Genomic DNA, 23,752 nt, shown 5'->3' with positions numbered 1-23,752 from the left:
CTGCCTCTTCATGCCATCTGTTTTGTGAAGTGCACCAGTCCCTCCTGCAGCAAAACACCCCCACAACATGAGGCTTCCACCCCCCTGCTTCACGGTTGGGATGGTGTTCTTCGGCTTGCAAGCATCCCCCTTTTTCCTCCAAACATAACAATGGTCATTATGGTCAAACAGTTCTATTTTGGTTTCATCAGACCAGAGGACATTTCTCAAAAAAGTACAATCTTTGTCCACATGTGCAGTTGCAAACCGTAGTCTGGCTTTTTATGGCGGTTTTGGAGCAGTGGCTTCTTCCTTGCTGAGCGATCTTTCAGGTTATGTTGATAAAGGACTCGTTTTACTGTGGAAATAGATACTTTTGTACCCGTTTCCTCCAGCATCTTCACAAGGTCCTTTGCTGTTGTTCTGGGATTGATTTGCACGTTTCGCACCAAAGTACATTCATCTCTAGGAGACAGAACGCGTCTCCTTCCTGAGCGGTATGATGGCTGCGTGGTCCCATGGTGTTTATACTTGCGCACTATTGTTTGTACAGATGAACGTGGTACCTTCAGGCGTTTGGAAATTTCTCCAAGGAAGAACCTGATTTGTGGAGGTCTACAAAATGTTTTCTGAGTTCTTGGCTAATTTCTTTTGATTTTCCCATGATGTCAAGCAAAGAGGCACTGAGTTTGAAGGTAGACCTTGAAATACATCCACAGGTACACCTCCAATTGACTCAAATGATGTCAATTAGCCTATCAGAAGCTTCTAAAGCCATGACATAATTTTCTGGAATTTTCCAAGCTGTTTAGATGCACAGTCAACTTAGTGTATGTAAACTTCTGACCCACTGGAATTGTGATACAGTGAATTATAAGTGAAATAATCTGTCTGTAAACAATTGTTGGAAAAATGACTTGTGTCATGCACAAAGTAGATGTCCTAACCGACATGCCAAAACTATAGTTTGTTAACAAGAAATGTGTGGAGTTGTTGAAAAACAAGTTTTAATGACTCCAACCTAAGTGTATGGAAACTTCTGACTTCTGACTGTACATTTTAAATTGGTTATTTGGATCCATAAATTACATTACACATGCATTCATTTTGAACTCAAATTATATTTCATTTGCAAAGGATCCAAACATTACAAAGATCATGCTTTGGATGTATATAATGTCTGGGCACCTAGTTATGGAAACAACAGGCATAGTCCCCTTCAGTTCACCAAGCATACACACTGGAATACACACACATGCACGCAAACACAAGACATACACACTGGAATACACACACATGCACGCAAACACAAGACACACACATTCACACTCCAGGATACAGGATACATGATACATCAGGTATCACTATCACTGATTATGAATAAAACTGACACATGGTTAACATTTATCTCATTGTTTCCACACAGTGCTTGTTGTCCCACCTGTTTTATCAGGGTGTAGTTGGAACCATCCAGGCCCAGCTTCCTCAGGTAGTACCGATTAGCAAAGATCAGGAACGGCTCCTCATCTGTAGAGAGACAGATTGGGGAAAGGGGCTCTGTTCATGGTTGAACTTGTCACAAAGAAATACTTTTTTTTTTTTTAACCAGCTAAGTTGACTGAGAACACATACTCATTTATAGCAATGACCTGGAGACTAGTTACAAGGGAGAGGAGTGGGGATGAATGAGCCAATTGGAAGCTGGGGATGAATAGGTGGCCATAATGGTAGGAGGGTCGGGTTGGAAATTGAACCACTTACAGCTGGGCCATGTTCCTTGGGGCACACAACGGAAAACGAAAATTAGACTTTGTTACTGGACCTTAAGTCCAATACGTCCCCGCTGTTGGTCTTACCAGAGGTGGACTTGCAGATAGTAGGATTGTCAGGTCGTAGCTGGAAGCCCTCCACACAGAGACAGTGGAAGGATCCGTGTGTATTGATACAGCGCTGGGTACAGGGGTAGGACGTGGTACACTCATCTATATCCACACACATCTTCCCATCCCGCTTCAGCTGGAAGCCAGGGTGACACCTGCACTGTAGGGACCCAGGGGACAAGCAGACAACATGTCAATACAGTAGAACACTGTAGGGACCCAGGGGACAAGCAGACAACATGTCAATACACTAGAACACTGTAGAGACCCAAGGGACACACAGACAACATGTCAATACAGTAGAACACTGTAGAGACCCAAGGGACACACAGACAACATGTCAATACAGTAGAACACTGTAGAGACCCAGGGGACACACAGACAACATGTCAATACAGTAGAACACTGTAGAGACCCAGGGGACACACAGACAACATGTCAATACAGTAGAACACTGTAGAGACCCAGGGGACAAACAGACAACATGTCAATACAGTAGAACACTGTAGAGACCCAGGGGACACACAGACAACATGTAAATACAGTATAACACTGTAGAAACCCAAGGGACACACAGACAACATGTCAATACAGTAGAACACTGTAGAGACCCAAGGGACACACAGACAACATGTCAATACAGTATAACACTGTAGAAACCCAAGGGACACACAGACAACATGTCAATACACTAGAACACCCAGGGGACACACAGACAACATGTCAATACACTAGAACACTGTAGAGACCCAGGGGACACACAGACAACATGTCAATACAGTAGAACACTGTAGAGACCCAAGGGACACACAGACAACATGTATAACACTGTAGAGACCCAAGGGACACACAGACAACATGTCAATACAGTATAACACTGTAGAGACCCAGGGGACAAGCAGACAACATGTCAATACAGTAGAACACTGTAGGGACCCAGGGGACAAGCAGACAACATGTCAATACACTAGAACACCCAGGGGACACACAGACATGTCAATACACTAGAACACTGTAGAGACCCAAGGGACACACAGACAACATGTCAATACAGTAGAACACTGTAGAGACCCAAGGGACACACAGACAACATGTCAATACAGTAGAACACTGTAGAGACCCAGGGGACACACAGACAACATGTCAATACAGTAGAACACTGTAGAGACCCAGGGGACACACAGACAACATGTCAATACAGTAGAACACTGTAGAGACCCAGGGGACACACAGACAACATGTCAATACAGTAGAACACTGTAGAGACCCAGGGGACACACAGACAACATGTCAATACAGTATAACACTGTAGAAACCCAAGGGACACACAGACAACATGTCAATACAGTAGAACACTGTAGAGACCCAAGGGACACACAGACAACATGTCAATACAGTATAACACTGTAGAAACCCAAGGGACACACAGACAACATGTCAATACACTAGAACACCCAGGGGACACACAGACAACATGTCAATACACTAGAACACTGTAGAGACCCAGGGGACACACAGACAACATGTCAATACAGTATAACACTGTAGAGACCCAGGGGACAAGCAGACAACATGTCAATACAGTAGAACACTGTAGGGACCCAGGGGACAAGCAGACAACATGTCAATACACTAGAACACCCAGGGGACACACAGACAACATGTCAATACACTAGAACACTGTAGAGACCCAAGGGACACACAGACAACATGTCAATACAGTAGAACACTGTAGAGACCCAAGGGACACACAGACAACATGTCAATACAGTAGAACACTGTAGAGACCCAGGGGACACACAGACAACATGTCAATACAGTAGAACACTGTAGAGACCCAGGGGACACACAGACAACATGTCAATACAGTAGAACACTGTAGAGACCCAGGGGACACACAGACAACATGTCAATACAGTAGAACACTGTAGAGACCCAGGGGACACACAGACAACATGTCAATACAGTATAACACTGTAGAAACCCAAGGGACACACAGACAACATGTCAATACAGTAGAACACTGTAGAGACCCAAGGGACACACAGACAACATGTCAATACAGTATAACACTGTAGAAACCCAAGGGACACACAGACAACATGTCAATACACTAGAACACCCAGGGGACACACAGACAACATGTCAATACACTAGAACACCCAGGGGACACACAGACAACATGTCAATACACTAGAACACTGTAGAGACCCAGGGGACACACAGACAACATGTCAATACAGTAGAACACTGTAGAGACCCAAGGGACACACAGACAACATGTATAACACTGTAGAGACCCAAGGGACACACAGACAACATGTCAATACAGTATAACACTGTAGAGACCCAGGGGACAAGCAGACAACATGTCAATACAGTAGAACACTGTAGGGACCCAGGGGACAAGCAGACAACATGTCAATACACTAGAACACCCAGGGGACACACAGACAACATGTCAATACACTAGAACACTGTAGAGACCCAAGGGACACACAGACAACATGTCAATACATTAGAACACTGTAGAGACCCAGGGGACACACAGACAACATGTCAATACAGTAGAACACTGTAGAGACCCAGGGGACACACAGACAACATGTCAATACAGTAGAACACTGTAGAGACCCAGGGGACACACAGACAACATGTCAATACAGTATAACACTGTAGAAACCCAAGGGACACACAGACAACATGTCAATACAGTAGAACACTGTAGAGACCCAAGGGACACACAGACAACATGTCAATACAGTAGAACACTGTAGAAACCCAAGGGACACACAGACAACATGTCAATACACTAGAACACCCAGGGGACACACAGACAACATGTCAATACACTAGAACACTGTAGAGACCCAGGGGACACACAGACAACATGTCAATACAGTAGAACACTGTAGAGACCCAAGGGACACACAGACAACATGTCAATACAGTATAACACTGTAGACACCCCAGGGACACACAGACAACATTTCAATACAGTATAACACTGTAGAGACCCCAGGGGACACACAGACAACATGTCAATACAGTAGAACACTGTAGAGACCCCCAGGGACACACAGACAACATTTCAATACAGTAGAACACTGTAGAGACCCCCAGGGACACACAGACAACATTTCAATACAGTAGACACTGTAGAGACCCCAGGGACACACAGACAACATGTCAATACAGTAGGTCAATGCTGTACCAGCAGATTCACACTGTTCACCAACAGTTAATGTAGAGCAGACAGCTGAACTACAGGAGGGTGATGAGACTGAGCTACAGGAGGGTGATGAGACTGATCTACAGGAGGGTGATGAGACTGAGCTACAGGAGGGTGATGAGACTGAGCTACAGGAGGGTGATGAGACTGAGCTACAGGAGGGTGATGAGACTGTGCTACAGGAGGGTGATGAGACTGAGCTACAGGAGGGTGATGAGACTGAGCTACAGGAGGGTGATGAGACTGATCTACAGGAGGGTGATGAGACTGAGTTACAGGAGGGTGATGAGACTGAGCTACAGGAGGGTGATGAGACTGAACTACAGGAGGGTGATGAGACTGAGCTACAGGAGGGTGATGAGACTGAGCTACAGGAGGGTGATGAGACTGAGCTACAGGAGGGTGATGAGACTGTGCTACAGGAGGGTGATGAGACTGAGCTACAGGAGGGTGATGAGACTGAGCTACAGGAGGGTATTGAGACAGCTACAGGAGGGTGATGAGACTGAGCTACAGGAGGGTGATGAGACTGAGCTACAGGAGGGTGATGAGACAGCTACAGGAGGGTGATGAGACTGAGCTACAGGAGGGTGATGAGACTGAGCTACAGGAGGGTGATGAGACTGAGCTACAGGAGGGTGATGAGACTGAGCTACAGGAGGGTATTGAGACAGCTACAGGAGGGTGATGAGACTGAGCTACAGGAGGGTGATGAGACTGAGCTACAGGAGGGTGATGAGACTGAGCTACAGGAGGGAGATGAGACTTAGCTGGAGGGATTCGATTATGTTGCAGAATCTCCAGGTTGTATTACACTGGTAGAAATATTGCAAACGTGCACACAAGCTACATGCAGACGCACACACACGCCCCTTACCTTGAAACCTATCTTGAGGTCCTCACAGAGCTGAGAGCAGCCACTCTGCTTGCTGTTGAGACACTCGTTGATGAAGCAGTTGAGTTCGTCAGAGCCGTCGCCACAGTCGTCGTTTCGGTCACACAGCAACGTCTCGTTAAGACACTTCCCGTTGCGACACATGTAGGCAGACTCATTACACTTCCTCTCTGTTGATGGAAGAAGATCCATTTAGGTTCTGCAGACTGAATAGATGATAGCTTAAACTAGTAAGGTTGCTCTACTGCAATGGCCAGAGAGAACATGAATGTATCTGAGTCAAACTTATTTTCATTCGTTACTAAAACTAAACCTGCCAAGAAGGATGCTATGGTATTTTTAGCAGAAGCCATAGGCAATTACATTTGTTAACAATGCATCAACAATATTACACACAAAAGCTGTGATATTCTGTACTGTGCATGTCTACAGTACAGATGTAGACCACAGTGTGTCTGTCTGTGTGTGTGTGTGTCTGTCTGTCTGTGTCTGACCTGAGTCTGTGCAGTGGGGGTTCTTGGGGACCTCGTCTGAGCGGTCCTGACAGTCAAACTCTCCGTCACACTCCCAGACCTTCTGGTTGAGGCAGCGGCCGTTGGTACAGCGGAACTCCCCTGGCCCACACGTTGGGTACTCTACAGAACAATACCACAAGTGTATTTTCGAGGGCACATTAGTTTAAATACATTTGTAACAAGGGGAACATATTTTTTGGAGAGTGCAGGATGAGAGATGCGAAGAGACAGTACTGAGGCATTTAACCCTGTTCTCTCTGCCCATCTCTCATTTAACCCCATTCTCTCTGCCCATCTCTCATTTAACCCTGTTCTCTCTGCCCATCTCTCATTTAACCCCGTTCTCTCAGACCATCTTTCATTTAACCCCGTTCTCTCTCCCCATCTCTCATTTAACCTGTTCTCTCTGCCCATCTCTCATTTAACCCCGTTCTCTCTGCCCATCTCTCATTTAACCCCGTTCTCTCTGTCCATCTCTCATTTAACCCCATTCTCTCTGCCCATCTCTCATTTAACCCCATTCTCTCTGCCCATCTCTCGTTTAACCCCATTCTCTCTGCCCATCTCTCATTTAACCCCGTTCTCTCTGCCCATCTCTCATTTAACCCCATTCTCTCTGCCCATCTCTCATTTAACCCCATTCTCTCTGCCCATCTCTCATTTAACCCCGTTCTCTCTGTCCATCTCTCATTTAACCCCTTTCTCTCTGCCCATCTCTCATTTAACCCCATTCTCTCTGTCCATCTCTTTTAACCCTGTTCTCTCTGTCCATCTCTCATTTAACCCCATTCTCTCTGCCCATCTCTCATTTAACCCCATTCTCTCTGTCCATCTCTCATTTAACCCCGTTCTCTCTGCCCATCTCTCATTTAACCCCATTCTCTCTGTCCATCTCTTTTAACCGTTCTCTCTGTCCATCTCTCATTTAACCCCGTTCTCTCTGCTCATCTCTCATTTAACCCCATTCTCTCTGTCCATCTCTTTTAACCCTGTTCTCTCTGTCCATCTCTCATTTAACCCCGTTCTCTCTCCCCATCTCTCATTTAACCCCATTCTCTCTGTCCATCTCTCATTTAACCCCGTTCTCTCTGTCCATCTCTCATTTAACCCCGTTATCTCTCCCCATCTCTCATTTAACCCCATTCTCTCTGCCTATCTCTCATTTAACCCCGTTCTCTCCTCCCATCTCTCATTTAACCCCATTCTCTCTGCCCATCTCTCATTTAACCCCGTTCTCTCTGTCCATCTCTCATTTAACCCTGTTATCTCTCCCCATCTCTCATTTAACCCCATTCTCTCTGCCTATCTCTCATTTAACCCAGTTCTCTCCTCCCATCTCTCATTTAACCCCATTCTCTCTGCCCATCTCTCATTTAACCCCGTTCTCTCTGTCCATCTCTCATTTAACCCCGTTATCTTTCCCCATCTCTCATTTAACCCCATTCTCTCTGCCCATCTCTCATTTAACCCCATTCTCTCTGCCCATCTCTCATTTAACCCCATTCTCTCTGTCCATCTCTCATTTAACCCCGTTATCTCTCCCCATCTCTCATTTAACCCCATTCTCTCTGCCTATCTCTCATTTAACCCCGTTCTCTCCTCCCATCTCTCATTTAACCCCATTCTCTCTGCCCATCTCTCATTTAACCCCATTCTCTCTGCCCATCTCTCATTTAACCCCATTCTCTCTGCCCATCTCTCATTTAACCCCATTCTCTCTGCCCATCTCTCATTTAACCCCGTTCTCTCTGCCCATCTCTCATTTAACCCATTCTCTCTGCCCATCTCTCATTTAACCCCGTTCTCTCTGCCCATCTCTCATTTAACCCCGTTCTCTCTGCCCATCTCTCATTTAACCTCGTTCTCTCTGCCCATCTCTCATTTAACCCCGTTCTCTCTGCCCATCTCTCATTTAACCCCGTTCTCTCTGCCCATCTCTCATTTAACCCCATTCTCTCTGCCCATCTCTCATTTAACCCCATTCTCTCTGCCCATCTCTCATTTAACCCCGTTCTCTCTGTCCATCTCTCATTTAACCCCGTTCTCTCTGCCCATCTCTCATTTAACCCCATTCTCTCTGTCCATCTCTTTTAACCCTGTTCTCTCTGTCCATCTCTCATTTAACCCCATTCTCTCTGCCCATCTCTCATTTAACCCCATTCTCTCTGCCCATCTCTCATTTAACCCTGTTCTCTCTGTCCATCTCTCATTTAACCCCGTTCTCTCTGCCCATCTCTCATTTAACCCCATTCTCTCTGTCCATCTCTTTTAACCGTTCTCTCTGTCCATCTCTCATTTAACCCCGTTCTCTCTGCTCATCTCTCATTTAACCCCATTCTCTCTGTCCATCTCTTTTAACCCTGTTCTCTCTGTCCATCTCTCATTTAACCCCGTTCTCTCTCCCCATCTCTCATTTAACCCCATTCTCTCTGCCCATCTCTCATTTAACCCCGTTCTCTCTGTCCATCTCTCATTTAACCCCCGTTATCTCTCCCATCTCTCATTTAACCCCATTCTCTCTGCCTATCTCTCATTTAACCCCGTTCTCTCCTCCCATCTCTCATTTAACCCCATTCTCTCTGCCCATCTCTCATTTAACCCCGTTCTCTCTGTCCATCTCTCATTTAACCCTGTTATCTCTCCCCATCTCTCATTTAACCCCATTCTCTCTGCCTATCTCTCATTTAACCCCGTTCTCTCCTCCCATCTCTCATTTAACCCCATTCTCTCTGCCCATCTCTCATTTAACCCCGTTCTCTCTGTCCATCTCTCATTTAACCCCGTTATCTTTCCCCATCTCTCATTTAACCCCATTCTCTCTGCCCATCTCTCATTTAACCCCATTCTCTCTGCCCATCTCTCATTTAACCCCATTCTCTCTGTCCATCTCTCATTTAACCCCATATCTCTCCCCCCATCTCTCATTTAACCCCATTCTCTCTGCCCATCTCTCATTTAACCCCGTTCTCTCCTCCCATCTCTCATTTAACCCCATTCTCTCTGCCCATCTCTCATTTAACCCCATTCTCTCTGTCCATCTCTGTCCATCTCTCATTTAACCCCGTTCTCTCTGCCCATCTCTCATTTAACCCCATCTCTCTGTCCATTTAACCCCATTCTCTCTGTCCATCTCTCATTTAACCCCATTCTCCTCCCCATCTCTTTAACCCCATTTCTCTGTCCATCTCCATCTCTCTCTCATTTAACCCTGTTATCTCTCCCCATCTCTCATTTAACCCCATTCTCTCTGCCTATCTCTCTGTCCATCTCTCATTTAACTCCTGCCCATCTCTCATTTAACCCCGTTCTCTCTGTCCATCTCTCATTTAACCCCATCTCTCATTTAACCCCATTCTCTCTGCCCATCTCTCATTTAACCCCATTCTCTCTCCCATCTCTCATTTAACCCCATTCTCATTTAACTTATCCCATCTCTCATTTAACCCCATTCTCTCTGCCCATCTCTCATTTAACCCCATTCTCTCTCTGTTATCTCTCCCCATCTCTCATTTAACCCCATTCTTCTCTCTGTCTCATCTCTCATTTAACCCCATTCTCTCTGCCCATCTCTCATTTAACCCCATTCTCTCTGTCCATCTCTCATTTAACCCGTTCTCTCTGTCCATCTCATTTAACCCCATTCTCTCTGCCCATTCTCTTTAACCCCATGCCATCTCTCATTTAACCCCATTCTCTCTGTCCATCTTCTCTCTGCCCATCCCCGTCTCTCTGCCCATTTTAACCCCATTCTCTCTGCCATCTCTCATTTAACCCCATCTCTCATCTCTCTCCATCTCTCATTTAACCCCATTCTCTCTGCCCCTCTCATCTCTCATTCTAACCCCATTCTCTCTGCCCATCTCTCATTTAACCCCATTCTCTCTGCCCATCTCTCATTTAACCCCATTCTCTCTGTCCATCATCTCTCATTTAACCCCGTTCTCTCTGTCCATCTCTCTCTTCTCTCTGTCCATCTCTCATTTAACCCGTTATCTCTCCCCATCTCTCATTTAACCCCGCCCATTCTCTTTAACTGCCTATCTCTCATTTAACCCATTCTTCTGCCCATCTCTCATTTAACCCATTCTCTCCCATCTCTCATTTAACCCCATTCTCTCTCTCTGCCCATCTCTCATTTAACCCCATTCTCTCTGCCCATCTCTCATTTAACCCGTTCTCTCTGTCCATCTCTCATTTAACCCCGTTATCTTTCTCTCCCCCATCTCTCATTTAACCCCATTCTCTCTGCCCATCTCTCATTTAACCCCATTCTCTCTGCCCATCTCTCATTTAACCCCATTCTCTCTGTTTAACCATCTCTCATTTAACCCCGTTATCTCTCTCTGCCATCTCTCATTTAACCCCATTCTCTCTGCTCATTTAACCCCTGCCCATCTCTCATTTAACCCCATCTCTCCTTCTCTCTGCCCATCTCTCATTTAACCCCATTCTCTCTGCCCATCTCTCATTTAACCCCATTCTCTCTGCCCATCTCTCATTTAACCCCATTCTCTCTGCCCTCTCATCTTCTCATTTAACCCTGTTCTCTCTGCCCATCTCTCATTTAACCCCATTCTCTCTGCCCATCTCTCATTTAACCCTCGTTCTCTCTGCCCATCTCTCATTTAACCCCATTCTCTCTGCCCATCTCTCATTTAACCCTGTTCTCTCTGCCCATCTCTCATCTCTGCCCATTAATCTCTCATTTAACCCCATTCTCTCTCTGTTCTCTCTGCCCATCTCTCATTTAACCCCATTCTCTCTGCCCATCTCTCATTTAACCCCCATTCTCTCTGCCCATCTCTCATTTAACCCTGCTCTCATCTCTCATTTAACCCCATTCTCTCTGCCCATCTCTCATTTAACCCTCGTTCTCTCTGCCCATCTCTCATTTAACCCCGTTCTCTCTGCCCTCTCATTTAACCCCATTCTCTCATTTATCTCTCACCCCATTCTCTCTGTCCATCTCTTTTAACCCCATTCTCTCTGTCCATCTCTCATCTCTCTCCCCATCTCTCATTTAACCCCATTCTTCTCTCTGCCCATCTCTCATTTAACCCCATTCTCTCTGCTCTCATTTAACCCCATTCTCTCTGCCCATTCTAAACCCTGTTCTCTCTGTCCATCTCTCATTTAACCCCATTCTCTCTGCCCATCTCTCATTTAACCCCATTCTCTCTGTCCATCTCTTTTAACCCTGTTCTCTCTGTCCATCTCTCATTTAACCCCTCTGCCCATCTCTCATCTGCCCATCTCTCATTTAACCCCATTCTCTCTGTCCATCTCTCATTTAACCCTGTTCTCTCTGTCCATCTCTCATTTAACCCCATTCTCTCTGTTCTCTCTGCCCATCTCTCATTTAACCCCATTCTCTCTGTCCATCTCTCTTTAACTCTGTCTCTCATTTAACCCCATTCTCTCTGTCCATCTCTTTTAACATTTAACCCCGTTCTCTCTGCTCATCTCTCATTTAACCCCATTCTCTCTGTCCATCTCTTTTAACCCTGTTCTCTCTGTCCATCTCTCATTTAACCCCGTTCTCTCTCCCCATCTCTCATTTAACCCCATTCTCTCTGCCCATCTCTCATTTAACCCCGTTCTCTCTGTCCATCTCTCATTTAACCCCGTTATCTCTCCCCATCTCTCATTTAACCCCATTCTCTCTGCCTATCTCTCATTTAACCCCGTTCTCTCCTCCCATCTCTCATTTAACCCCATTCTCTCTGCCCATCTCTCATTTAACCCCGTTCTCTCTGTCCATCTCTCATTTAACCCTGTTATCTCTCCCCATCTCTCATTTTTAACCCCATTCTCTCTGCCTATCTCTCATTTAACCCCATTCTCTCCTCCCATCTCTCATTTAACCCCATTCTCTCTGCCCATCTCTCATTTAACCCCGTTCTCTCTGTCCATCTCTCATTTAACCCCTCTGTTATCTTTCCCCATCTCTCATTTAACCCCATTCTCTCTGCCCATCTCTCATTTAACCCCATTCTCTCTGCCCATCTCTCATTTAACCCCATTCTCTCTGTCCATCTCTCATTTAACCCCGTTATCTCTCCCCATCTCTCATTTAACCCCATTCTCTCTGCCTATCTCTGATTTAACCCCGTTCTCTCCTCCCATCTCTCATTTAACCCCATTCTCTCTGCCCATCTCTCATTTAACCCCATTCTCTCTGCCCATCTCTCATTTAACCCCATTCTCTCTGCCCATCTCTCATTTAACCCCATTCTCTCTGCCCATCTCTCATTTAACCCCGTTCTCTCTGCCCATCTCTCATTTAACCCATTCTCTCTGCCCATCTCTCATTTAACCCCGTTCTCTCTGCCCATCTCTCATTTAACCCCGTTCTCTCTGCCCATCTCTCATTTAACCTCGTTCTCTCTGCCCATCTCTCATTTAACCCCGTTCTCTCTGCCCATCTCTCATTTAACCCCGTTCTCTCTGCCCATCTCTCATTTAACCCCATTCTCTCTGCCCATCTCTCATTTAACCCCATTCTCTCTGTCCATCTCTCATTTAACCCAGTTCTCTCAGACCATCTCTCATTTAACCCCGTTCTCTCTGTCCATCTCTCATTTAAACCCATTCTCTCTGCCCATCTCTCATTTAACCCCATTCTCTCTGCCCATCTCTCATTTAACCCTGTTCTCTCTGCCCATCTCTCATTTAACCCCATTCTCTCTGCCCATCTCTCATTTAACCCCGTTCTCTCTGCCCATCTCTTTTAACCCTGTTCTCTCTGTCCATCTCTCATTTAACCCCGTTCTCTCTCCCCATCTCTCATTTAACCCCATTCTCTCTCCCCATCTCTCATTTAACCTGTTCTCTCTCCCCATCTCTCATTTAACCATGTTCTCTCTGCCCATCTCTCATTTAACCCTGTTCTCTCTGTCCATCTCTCATTTAACCCCATTCTCTCTGCCCATCTCTCATTTAACCCCGTTCTCTCTGCCCATCTCTCATTTAACCCCATTCTCTCTGTCCATCTCTTTTAACCCTGTTCTCTCTGTCCATCTCTCATTTAACCCCGTTCTCTCTCCCCATCTCTCATTTAACCCCATTCTCTCTGCCCATCTCTCATTTAACCCCGTTCTCTCTGTCCATCTCTCATTTAACCCCGTTATCTCTCCCCATCTCTCATTTAACCCCATTCTCTCTCCCCATCTCTCATTTAACCTGTTCTCTCTGCCCATCTCTCATTTAACCCCGTTCTCTCTCCCCATCTCTCATTTAACCCCGTTCTCTCTGCCCATCTCTCATTTAACCCTGTTCTCTCTGCCCATCTCTCATTTAACCCCAATTCTCTCTGCCCATCTCTCATTTAACCCCATTCTCTCTGTCCATCTCTCATTTAACCCTGTTCTCTCTGCCCATCTCTCATTTAACCCTGTTCTCTCTGCCCATCTCTCATTTAACCCCATTCTCTCTGTCCATCTCTTTTAACCCTGTTCTCTCTGTCCATCTCTCATTTAACCCCGTTCTCTCTGCCCATCTCTCATTTAACCCGTTCTCTCTGCCCATCTCTCATTTAACCCTGTTCTCTCTGCCCATCTCTCATTTAACCCCGTTCTCTCTGTCCATCTCTCATTTAACCCCGTTCTCTCTGTCCATCTCTCATTTAACCCCGTTCTCTCTGCCCATCTCTCATTTAACCCCATTCTCTATGTCCATCTCTTTTAACCCTGTTCTCTCTGTCCATCTCTCATTTAACCCCATTCTCTCTGCCCATCTCTCATTTAACCCCATTCTCTCTGCCCATCTCTCATTTAACCCTGTTCTCTCTGTCCATCTCTCATTTAACCCGTTCTCTCTGCCCATCTCTCATTTAACCCCATTCTCTCTGTCCATCTCTTTTAACCGTTCTCTCTGTCCATCTCTCATTTAACCCCGTTCTCTCTGCTCATCTCTCATTTAACCCCATTCTCTCTGTCCATCTCTTTTAACCCTGTTCTCTCTGTCCATCTCTCATTTAACCCCGTTCTCTCTGCCCATCTCTCATTTAACCCCATTCTCTATGTCCATCTCTTTTAACCCTGTTCTCTCTGTCCATCTCTCATTTAACCCCATTCTCTCTGTCCATCTCTTTTAACCGTTCTCTCTGTCCATCTCTCATTTAACCCCGTTCTCTCTGCTCATCTCTCATTTAACCCCATTCTCTCTGTCCATCTCTTTTAACCCTGTTCTCTCTGTCCATCTCTCATTTAACCCCGTCTCTCTCTCCCATCTCTCATTTAACCCCATTCTCTCTGCCCATCTCTCATTTAACCCCCTGTTCTCTCTGTCCATCTCTCATTTAACCCCGTTCTCTCTGCCCCATCTCTCATTTAACCCCATTCTCTCTGCCTTCTCTCAAACCCATTCTCTCTGTCCATCTCTCATTTAACCCCGTTCTCTCTGCTCATCTTATTTAACCCCATTCTCTCTGTCCATCTCTTTTAACCCTGTTCTCTCTGTCCATCTCTCATTTAACCCCGTTCTCTCTGCCCATCTCTCATTTAACCCCATTCTCTATGTCCATCTCTTTTAACCCTGTTCTCTCTGTCCATCTCTCATTTAACCCCATTCTCTCTGTCCATCTCTTTTAACCGTTCTCTCTGTCCATCTCTCATTTAACCCCGTTCTCTCTGCTCATCTCTCATTTAACCCCATTCTCTCTGTCCATCTCTTTTAACCCTGTTCTCTCTGTCCATCTCTCATTTAACCCCGTTCTCTCTCCCCATCTCTCATTTAACCCCATTCTCTCTGCCCATCTCTCATTTAACCCCGTTCTCTCTGTCCATCTCTCATTTAACCCCGTTATCTCTCCCCATCTCTCATTTAACCCCATTCTCTCTGCCTATCTCTCATTTAACCCCGTTCTCTCCTCCCATCTCTCATTTAACCCCATTCTCTCTGCCCATCTCTCATTTAACCCCGTTCTCTCTGTCCATCTCTCATTTAACCCTGTTATCTCTCCCCATCTCTCATTTAACCCCATTCTCTCTGCCTATCTCTCATTTAACCCCGTTCTCTCCTCCCATCTCTCATTTAACCCCATTCTCTCTGCCCATCTCTCATTTAACCCCGTTCTCTCTGTCCATCTCTCATTTAACCCCGTTATCTTTCCCCATCTCTCATTTAACCCCATTCTCTCTGCCCATCTCTCATTTAACCCCATTCTCTCTGCCCATCTCTCATTTAACCCCATTCTCTCTTCCATCTCTCATTTAACCCCGTTATCTCTCCCCATCTCTCATTTAACCCCATTCTCTCTGCCTATCTCTCATTTAACCCCGTTCTCTCCTCCCATCTCTCATTTAACCCCATTCTCTCTGCCCATCTCTCATTTAACCCCGTTCTCTCTGTCCATCTCTCATTTAACCCTGTTATCTCTCCCCATCTCTCATTTAACCCCATTCTCTCTGCCTATCTCTCATTTAACCCCGTTCTCTCCTCCCATCTCTCATTTAACCCCATTCTCTCTGCCCATCTCTCATTTAACCCCGTTCTCTCTGTCCATCTCTCATTTAACCCCGTTATCTTTCCCCATCTCTCATTTAACCCCATTCTCTCTGCCCATCTCTCATTTAACCCCATTCTCTCTGCCCATCTCTCATTTAACCCCATTCTCTCTGTCCATCTCTCATTTAACCCCGTTATCTCTCCCCATCTCTCATTTAACCCCATTCTCTCTGCCTATCTCTCATTTAACCCCGTTCTCTCCTCCCATCTCTCATTTAACCCCATTCTCTCTGCCCATCTCTCATTTAACCCCGTTCTCTCTGTCCATCTCTCATTTAACCCCGTTATCTTTCCCCATCTCTCATTTAACCCCATTCTCTCTGCCCATCTCTCATTTAACCCCATTCTCTCTGCCCATCTCTCATTTAACCCCATTCTCTCTGTCCATCTCTCATTTAACCCCGTTATCTCTCCCCATCTCTCATTTAACCCCATTCTCTCTGCCTATCTCTCATTTAACCCCGTTCTCTCCTCCCATCTCTCATTTAACCCCATTCTCTCTGCCCATCTCTCATTTAACCCCGTTCTCTCTGTCCATCTCTCATTTAACCCCGTTATCTTTCCCCATCTCTCATTTAACCCCATTCTCTCTGCCCATCTCTCATTTAACCCCATTCTCTCTGCCCATCTCTCATTTAACCCCATTCTCTCTGTCCATCTCTCATTTAACCCCGTTATCTCTCCCCATCTCTCATTTAACCCCATTCTCTCTGCCTATCTCTCATTTAACCCCGTTCTCTCCTCCCATCTCTCATTTAACCCCATTCTCTCTGCCCATCTCTCATTTAACCCCATTCTCTCTGCCCATCTCTCATTTAACCCCATTCTCTCTGCCCATCTCTCATTTAACCCCATTCTCTCTGCCCATCTCTCATTTAACCCCGTTCTCTCTGCCCATCTCTCATTTAACCCATTCTCTCTGCCCATCTCTCATTTAACCCCGTTCTCTCTGCCCATCTCTCATTTAACCCCGTTCTCTCTGCCCATCTCTCATTTAACCTCGTTCTCTCTGCCCATCTCTCATTTAACCCCGTTCTCTCTGCCCATCTCTCATTTAACCCCGTTCTCTCTGCCCATCTCTCATTTAACCCCATTCTCTCTGCCCATCTCTCATTTAACCCCATTCTCTCTGTCCATCTCTCATTTAACCCAGTTCTCTCAGACCATCTCTCATTTAACCCCGTTCTCTCTGTCCATCTCTCATTTAAACCCATTCTCTCTGCCCATCTCTCATTTAACCCCATTCTCTCTGCCCATCTCTCATTTAACCCTGTTCTCTCTGCCCATCTCTCATTTAACCCCATTCTCTCTGCCCATCTCTCATTTAACCCCGTTCTCTCTGCCCATCTCTCATTTAACCCCGTTCTCTCAGACCATCTCTCATTTAACCCCGTTCTCTCTCCCCATCTCTCATTTAACCCGTTCTCTCTGCCCATCTCTCATTTAACCCCGTTCTCTCTCCCCATCTCTCATTTAACCATGTTCTCTCTGCCCATCTCTCATTTAACCCTGTTCTCTCTGTCCATCTCTCATTTAACCCCATTCTCTCTGCCCATCTCTCATTTAACCCCGTTCTCTCTGCCCATCTCTCATTTAACCCCATTCTCTCTGTCCATCTCTTTTAACCCTGTTCTCTCTGTCCATCTCTCATTTAACCCCGTTCTCTCTCCCCATCTCTCATTTAACCCCATTCTCTCTGCCCATCTCTCATTTAACCCCGTTCTCTCTGTCCATCTCTCATTTAACCCCGTTATCTCTCCCCATCTCTCATTTAACCCCATTCTCTCTCCCCATCTCTCATTTAACCTGTTCTCTCTGCCCATCTCTCATTTAACCCCGTTCTCTCTCCCCATCTCTCATTTAACCCCGTTCTCTCTGCCCATCTCTCATTTAACCCTGTTCTCTCTGCCCATCTCTCATTTAACCCCAATTCTCTCTGCCCATCTCTCATTTAACCCCATTCTCTCTGTCCATCTCTCATTTAACCCTGTTCTCTCTGCCCATCTCTCATTTAACCCTGTTCTCTCTGCCCATCTCTCATTTAACCACATTCTCTCTGTCCATCTCTTTTAACCCTGTTCTCTCTGTCCATCTCTCATTTAACCCCGTTCTCTCTGTCCATCTCTCATTTAACCCCATTCTCTCTGTCCATCTCTTTTAACCCTGTTCTCTCTGTCCATCTCTTTTAACCCTGTTCTCTCTGTCCATCTCTCATTTAACCCCATTCTCTCTGCCCATCTCTCATTTAACCCTGTTCTCTCTGTCCATCTCTCATTTAACCCCATTCTCTCTCCCCATCTCTCATTTAACCCGTTCTCTCTGCCCATCTCTCATTTAACCCCGTTCTCTCTCCCCATCTCTCATTTAACCATGTTCTCTCTGCCCATCTCTCATTTAACCCTGTTCTCTCTGTCCATCTCTCATTTAACCCCATTCTCTCTGCCCATCTCTCATTTAACCCCGTTCTCTCTGCCCATCTCTCATTTAACCCCATTCTCTCTGTCCATCTCTTTTAACCCTGTTCTCTCTGTCCATCTCTCATTTAACCCCGTTCTCTCTGTCCATCTCTCATTTAACCCCGTTCTCTCTGTCCATCTCTTTTAACCCTGTTCTCTCTGTCCATCTCTTTTAACCCTGTTCTCTCTGTCCATCTCTCATTTAACCCCATTCTCTCTGCCCATCTCTCATTTAACCCTGTTCTCTCTGTCCATCTCTCATTTAACCCCATTCTCTCTCCCCATCTCTCATTTAACCCGTTCTCTCTGCCCATCTCTCATTTAACCCCGTTCTCTCTCCCCATCTCTCATTTAACCATGTTCTCTCTGCCCATCTCTCATTTAACCCTGTTCTCTCTGTCCATCTCTCATTTAACCCCATTCTCTCTGCCCATCTCTCATTTAACCCCGTTCTCTCTGCCCATCTCTCATTTAACCCCATTCTCTCTGTCCATCTCTTTTAACCCTGTTCTCTCTGTCCATCTCTCATTTAACCCCGTTCTCTCTCCCCATCTCTCATTTAACCTGTTCTCTCTGCCCATCTCTCATTTAACCCTGTTCTCTCTGTCCATCTCTCATTTAACCCCGTTCTCTCTGCCCATCTCTCATTTAACCCTGTTCTCTCTGCCCATCTCTCATTTAACCCCATTCTCTCTGCCCATCTCTCATTTAACCCCATTCTCTCTGTCCATCTCTCATTTAACCCTGTTCTCTCTACCCATCTCTCATTTAACCCCATTCTCTCTGTCCATCTCTCATTTAACCCTGTTCTCTCTGCCCATCTCTCATTTAACCCTGTTCTCTCTGCCCATCTCTCATTTAACCCTGTTCTCTCTGCCCATCTCTCATTTAACCCCATTCTCTCTGTCCATCTCTTTTAACCCTGTTCTCTCTGTCCATCTCTCATTTAACCCCGTTCTCTCTGTCCATCTCTCATTTAACCCCGTTCTCTCTGTCCATCTCTTTTAACCCTGTTCTCTCTGTCCATCTCTTTTAACCCTGTTCTCTCTGTCCATCTCTCATTTAACCCCATTCTCTCTGCCCATCTCTCATTTAACCCTGTTCTCTCTGTCCATCTCTCATTTAACCCCATTCTCTCTGCCCATCTCTCATTTAACCCCGTTCTCTCTGCCCATCTCTCATTTAACCCCATTCTCTCTGTCCATCTCTTTTAACCCTGTTCTCTCTGTCCATCTCTCATTTAACCCCATTCTCTCTGCCCATCTCTCATTTAACCCTGTTCTCTCTGCCCATCTCTCATTTAACCCTGTTCTCTCTGTCCATCTCTCCATAGCCCTTTCTCTTCTCCTCTGTTGTCATGCTGCATCACAAACACTCACCACACTCTGGGGACTCGTCTGATCCGTCAGAGCAGTCCATGTCATGGTCACACACAAAGTGCTTGGGGATACAATGTCTGTTCTGACACATGAACTCATTCTCATCACAGGTGTTGTTGTACACTGACAGAGAGAGAGACACAGAGACATAGACAGAGACACAGACAGAGACACAGACAGACATAAAAAGAAGAGATAAATAGACAGAGAAAGGATTAGCAAACAGAGGCTATTGCAAGAATGAATGATACATACCCTTAGCAGTCTAACAATAGTCTGCAGATCCTCTGCTAATCAAATCATTAAGATGAATCATAAAAAGACAATGGAAGTCCCATGTCTTCCCATTCATCTATTAATAACCCAGCGAAATGTTGTAGTTTATAATTGGTTGCATTATCCAAACCCAATAGAGCCGTGTGACTCAAATGAGTCTTATGAGAGATTTAGTGGAAGTGTTTAACGTGTCCTTCTCCTACTCACTGAAGCCAGCCTTGATGGGTACCAGTCATATAGACACAGTTACTAAATCCACTTCAGATCAACTGTGGTAATTATTAGGACATTTGTGAATGTGTTGCGGTTGTCCTCACGCTACTCACAGCAGACAAATGCTGTTGCTATCTCACCAAACCAAAGTGCATGAACAGAACTGTAGAAGACTCCCACTCACAGCAGCCAGCCTTGATGCTCTCGTCAGCCCCGTCCAGACAGTCCTTGTCCCCGTCACACTTCCAGCGCTGAGGGACACACACATGAGTGCCGGGACACTGGAACGCCTCCGGGCTGCACGTCTTAGTTTCTATGGTGACGTAGGCGATATGAACAGGTTAGATAACTCTAGACTATTAGTTGTCTTAAATTCAATTAAAATCATCAACAGATTTAATTTAATTTGTCAACAAATAAAATCTATTGATCTTTTAATTGACAAGGTAGACAACTGTGTCTGATATGGGCAAAAAATCATATAAGTGTGGGATGAGTCACTCACTGCATCTGTCGTCCTCGTCAGATTTGTCCCCACAGTCGTTGGCACCGTCACACACCCAGTGGTTCGAGATACAGCGATGGTTCCCACACTCAAACTCAGTGGACGTACAGAACTTATCTGCAAAGACAGAGGAACATTTTTATTCAACGTAATCTGGGTTACATTTGTTTCAGAATACATTTATCACCAAATTTACCACAATATATTGAAATTACTTATTTGAATGAACTATTCAACTTTGATCCCGTGGTTGTTGTGTTTATCTATTGAAAACACTGTTTTGATCTTTGTGTCACTACAGTACAGTTCAAAGTTGTGTATTCCATCAGCTAAGGGAATGGGGGAAGGACAGAAGGTATCTATATAGGGCAAGTAGACTGACCACAGTGGGTCTCGTCAGCGCCGTTCTCACAGTCGTTCTCCTTGTCACAGGTCCAGCTCATAGGGATACAGCGACCACTGGGGCACGCAAAGAAGTTTACTGGGCACTTCAGCTTCTTCTTGTCTGGTAGAGAGTGTATATAATAAATACAAAATAACAGTTTTGAATATCGTATAAAGTTCTGCTATGAGTCAGACCTGTGGTACAAATAGCTATGCTTTGTTGCCTGCGCAATGTAACTAATAGAATAGTCCCAAAAGTGCATTTTGGCACTCCCAGGCAGGCTAAAGCAAATGCTCAAAGTGTTTGAAAGTAAACACATACTATTTGAACCCATGAAATGCTGAAAAAAAGGCCCTAAAAGGAGAAAGGCAAGATCTGTCTGTTACCTGGGCAGTTCCTCTCGTCTGAGAAGTCTCCACAGTCGTTGTTACCGTCACATTTCCAGGAAGGCAGGTAGCACAGTGTGGTCCTCTCACAGCTCTGGAAGGTCGCCCCCTTCACCCCCAGACGGAAGTAGCGAGAACAGTCAGTTGGCACTGGGGAGGAGGGACATTATACATCAGTGGCATTCAGTGGTGTAAAGTACTTCAGTAAAAATACTTTAAAGTACTACGTAAGTAGTTTTTTGGGGTATCTGTACTTTACTATTTATATTGTTGACATCTTTTGCTTTTTACTCCACACATTTTTCCTGACACCCAAAAGTACTTATTACATTTTGAATGCTTCGCAGGACAGGAAAACGGTCCAATTCACACACGTATCAAGAGAACATCCCTGGGTATTCCTACTGCCTCTGATCTGGCGGACTCACTAAACATAAATGCTTTGTTTGTAAAATGGTGTCTGAGTGCACCCCTGGCTATCCGTAAATAAAAATTAAATTGTGGTGTCTGGTTTTCTTAATAGAAGGAATGTGAAATGATTTATACTTTTACTTTTGATACTTAAGTATATTTTAGCAATTACATTTACTTTTTATACTGAAGTATATTTCAAACCAAATACTTTTAGACTTTCACTCAAGTAATATTTTACTGGGTGACTTTCACCTTTACTTAAGTAATTTTCTATGAGGATATCTTTACTTTTACTTAAGTAATTTTCTATGAGGATATCTTTACCTTTACTTAAGTCATTTTCTATGAGGATATCTTTACTTTTACTTAAGTCATTTTCTATGAGGATATCTTTACTTTTACTTAAGTCATTTTCTATGAGGATATCTTTACTTTTACTTAAGTCATTTTCTATGAGGATATCTTTACCTTTACTTAAGTCATTTTCTATGAGGATATCTTTACTTTTACTTAAGTCATTTTCTATGAGGATATCTTTACTTTTACTTAAGTCATTTTCTATGAGGATATCTTTACTTTTACATTTTCTAAGTCATTTTCTATGAGGATATCTTTACCTTTACTTAAGTCATTTTCTATGAGGATATCTTTACTTTTACTTAAGTCATTTTCTATGAGGATATCTTTACTTTTACTTAAGTCATTTTCTATGAGGATATCTTTACCTTTACTTCAGTCATTTTCTATGAGGATATCTTTACTTTTACTTAAGTCATTTTCTATGAGGATATCTTTACCTTTACTTCAGTATGACAATAGTTTACTTTTCCAACACTGGTGACATTAGTGGTTAGTTGTGGGGGAGTATTATCTGTACATTCAACATGGAGTGTGTATGAAAGTGCATCATATCCCCTATATAGGGCCTACTTGGTTAAATAAAGGTAATGTAATTCAAAATAAATAGTACACTACTACAGTCTGGGCCATGTCATAATGCACAGGGAATAGTGTCAGAGGAATCCAAGCTGACCTGCAGTTCTTCATTACTGATACAGGATGGGTCAGAGAAATAGCTTTAACGATTTTTATTCAACAGATATCCAACATGTAAAGACGGCCTGTAGACTTACAGCAGTTCATCTCATCACTGGCGTCCTCACAGTTGACCACCTGGTCACAGCGGCTGGAGTTGGAGATGCAGCTTCCATCTCGACACCGGAACTCTGCAGCTTTGCAGAGGGTCACTGGAGAACACACACACAACACAATGGATATAGTAATATGGACACACACACACAGTCACACCATGACACACACACACACACACACACACACACACACACACACACCATGACACACACAACACAATGGATATAGTAATATGGACACACACACACAGTCACACCATGACACACACACACACACACACACACACACACACACACACACACACACACACACACACACACACACACACACACACACACACACACACAGTCACACCCTGACACACACAACACAATGGATATAGTAATATGGACACACACACAGTCACACCATGACACACACACACACAGTCACACCATGACACACACACACACACACAGTCACACCATGACACACACACAACACAATGGATATAGTAATATGGACACACACACAGTCACACCATGACACACACACACACGCACACACACAGTCACACCATGACACACACACACCCACAG

General features: G+C 44.9%; 1 protein-coding gene across 1 annotated transcript in view; it reads right to left on the bottom strand.

Moving 5' to 3' along the window:
- Positions 1 to 23,752, bottom strand: part of LOC115122977 (low-density lipoprotein receptor-related protein 1-like) — a 298,647-nt gene that overhangs the window by 50,815 nt on the left and 224,080 nt on the right. Inside the window, exons 49-58 of the mRNA XM_065021093.1 lie at positions 23,156 to 23,269; positions 21,609 to 21,758; positions 21,220 to 21,342; positions 20,838 to 20,954; positions 20,517 to 20,645; positions 19,844 to 19,966; positions 6,481 to 6,621; positions 5,969 to 6,156; positions 1,836 to 2,019; positions 1,421 to 1,506 (exon numbers count right to left, since the gene is read on the bottom strand). Coding sequence (XP_064877165.1) covers positions 1,421 to 1,506; positions 1,836 to 2,019; positions 5,969 to 6,156; positions 6,481 to 6,621; positions 19,844 to 19,966; positions 20,517 to 20,645; positions 20,838 to 20,954; positions 21,220 to 21,342; positions 21,609 to 21,758; positions 23,156 to 23,269 — 1,355 coding nt within the window. The remainder of the gene's footprint in view (positions 1 to 1,420; positions 1,507 to 1,835; positions 2,020 to 5,968; positions 6,157 to 6,480; positions 6,622 to 19,843; positions 19,967 to 20,516; positions 20,646 to 20,837; positions 20,955 to 21,219; positions 21,343 to 21,608; positions 21,759 to 23,155; positions 23,270 to 23,752) is intronic.

The sequence above is a fragment of the Oncorhynchus nerka genome, linkage group LG7, assembly GCF_034236695.1.
Source record: "Oncorhynchus nerka isolate Pitt River linkage group LG7, Oner_Uvic_2.0, whole genome shotgun sequence".
In the NCBI taxonomy this organism is placed as follows: Eukaryota; Metazoa; Chordata; class Actinopteri; order Salmoniformes; family Salmonidae; genus Oncorhynchus; species Oncorhynchus nerka.
Note: the sequence above shows the minus strand (reverse complement) of the source record. Positions and strands in the feature narration are given on the sequence as shown.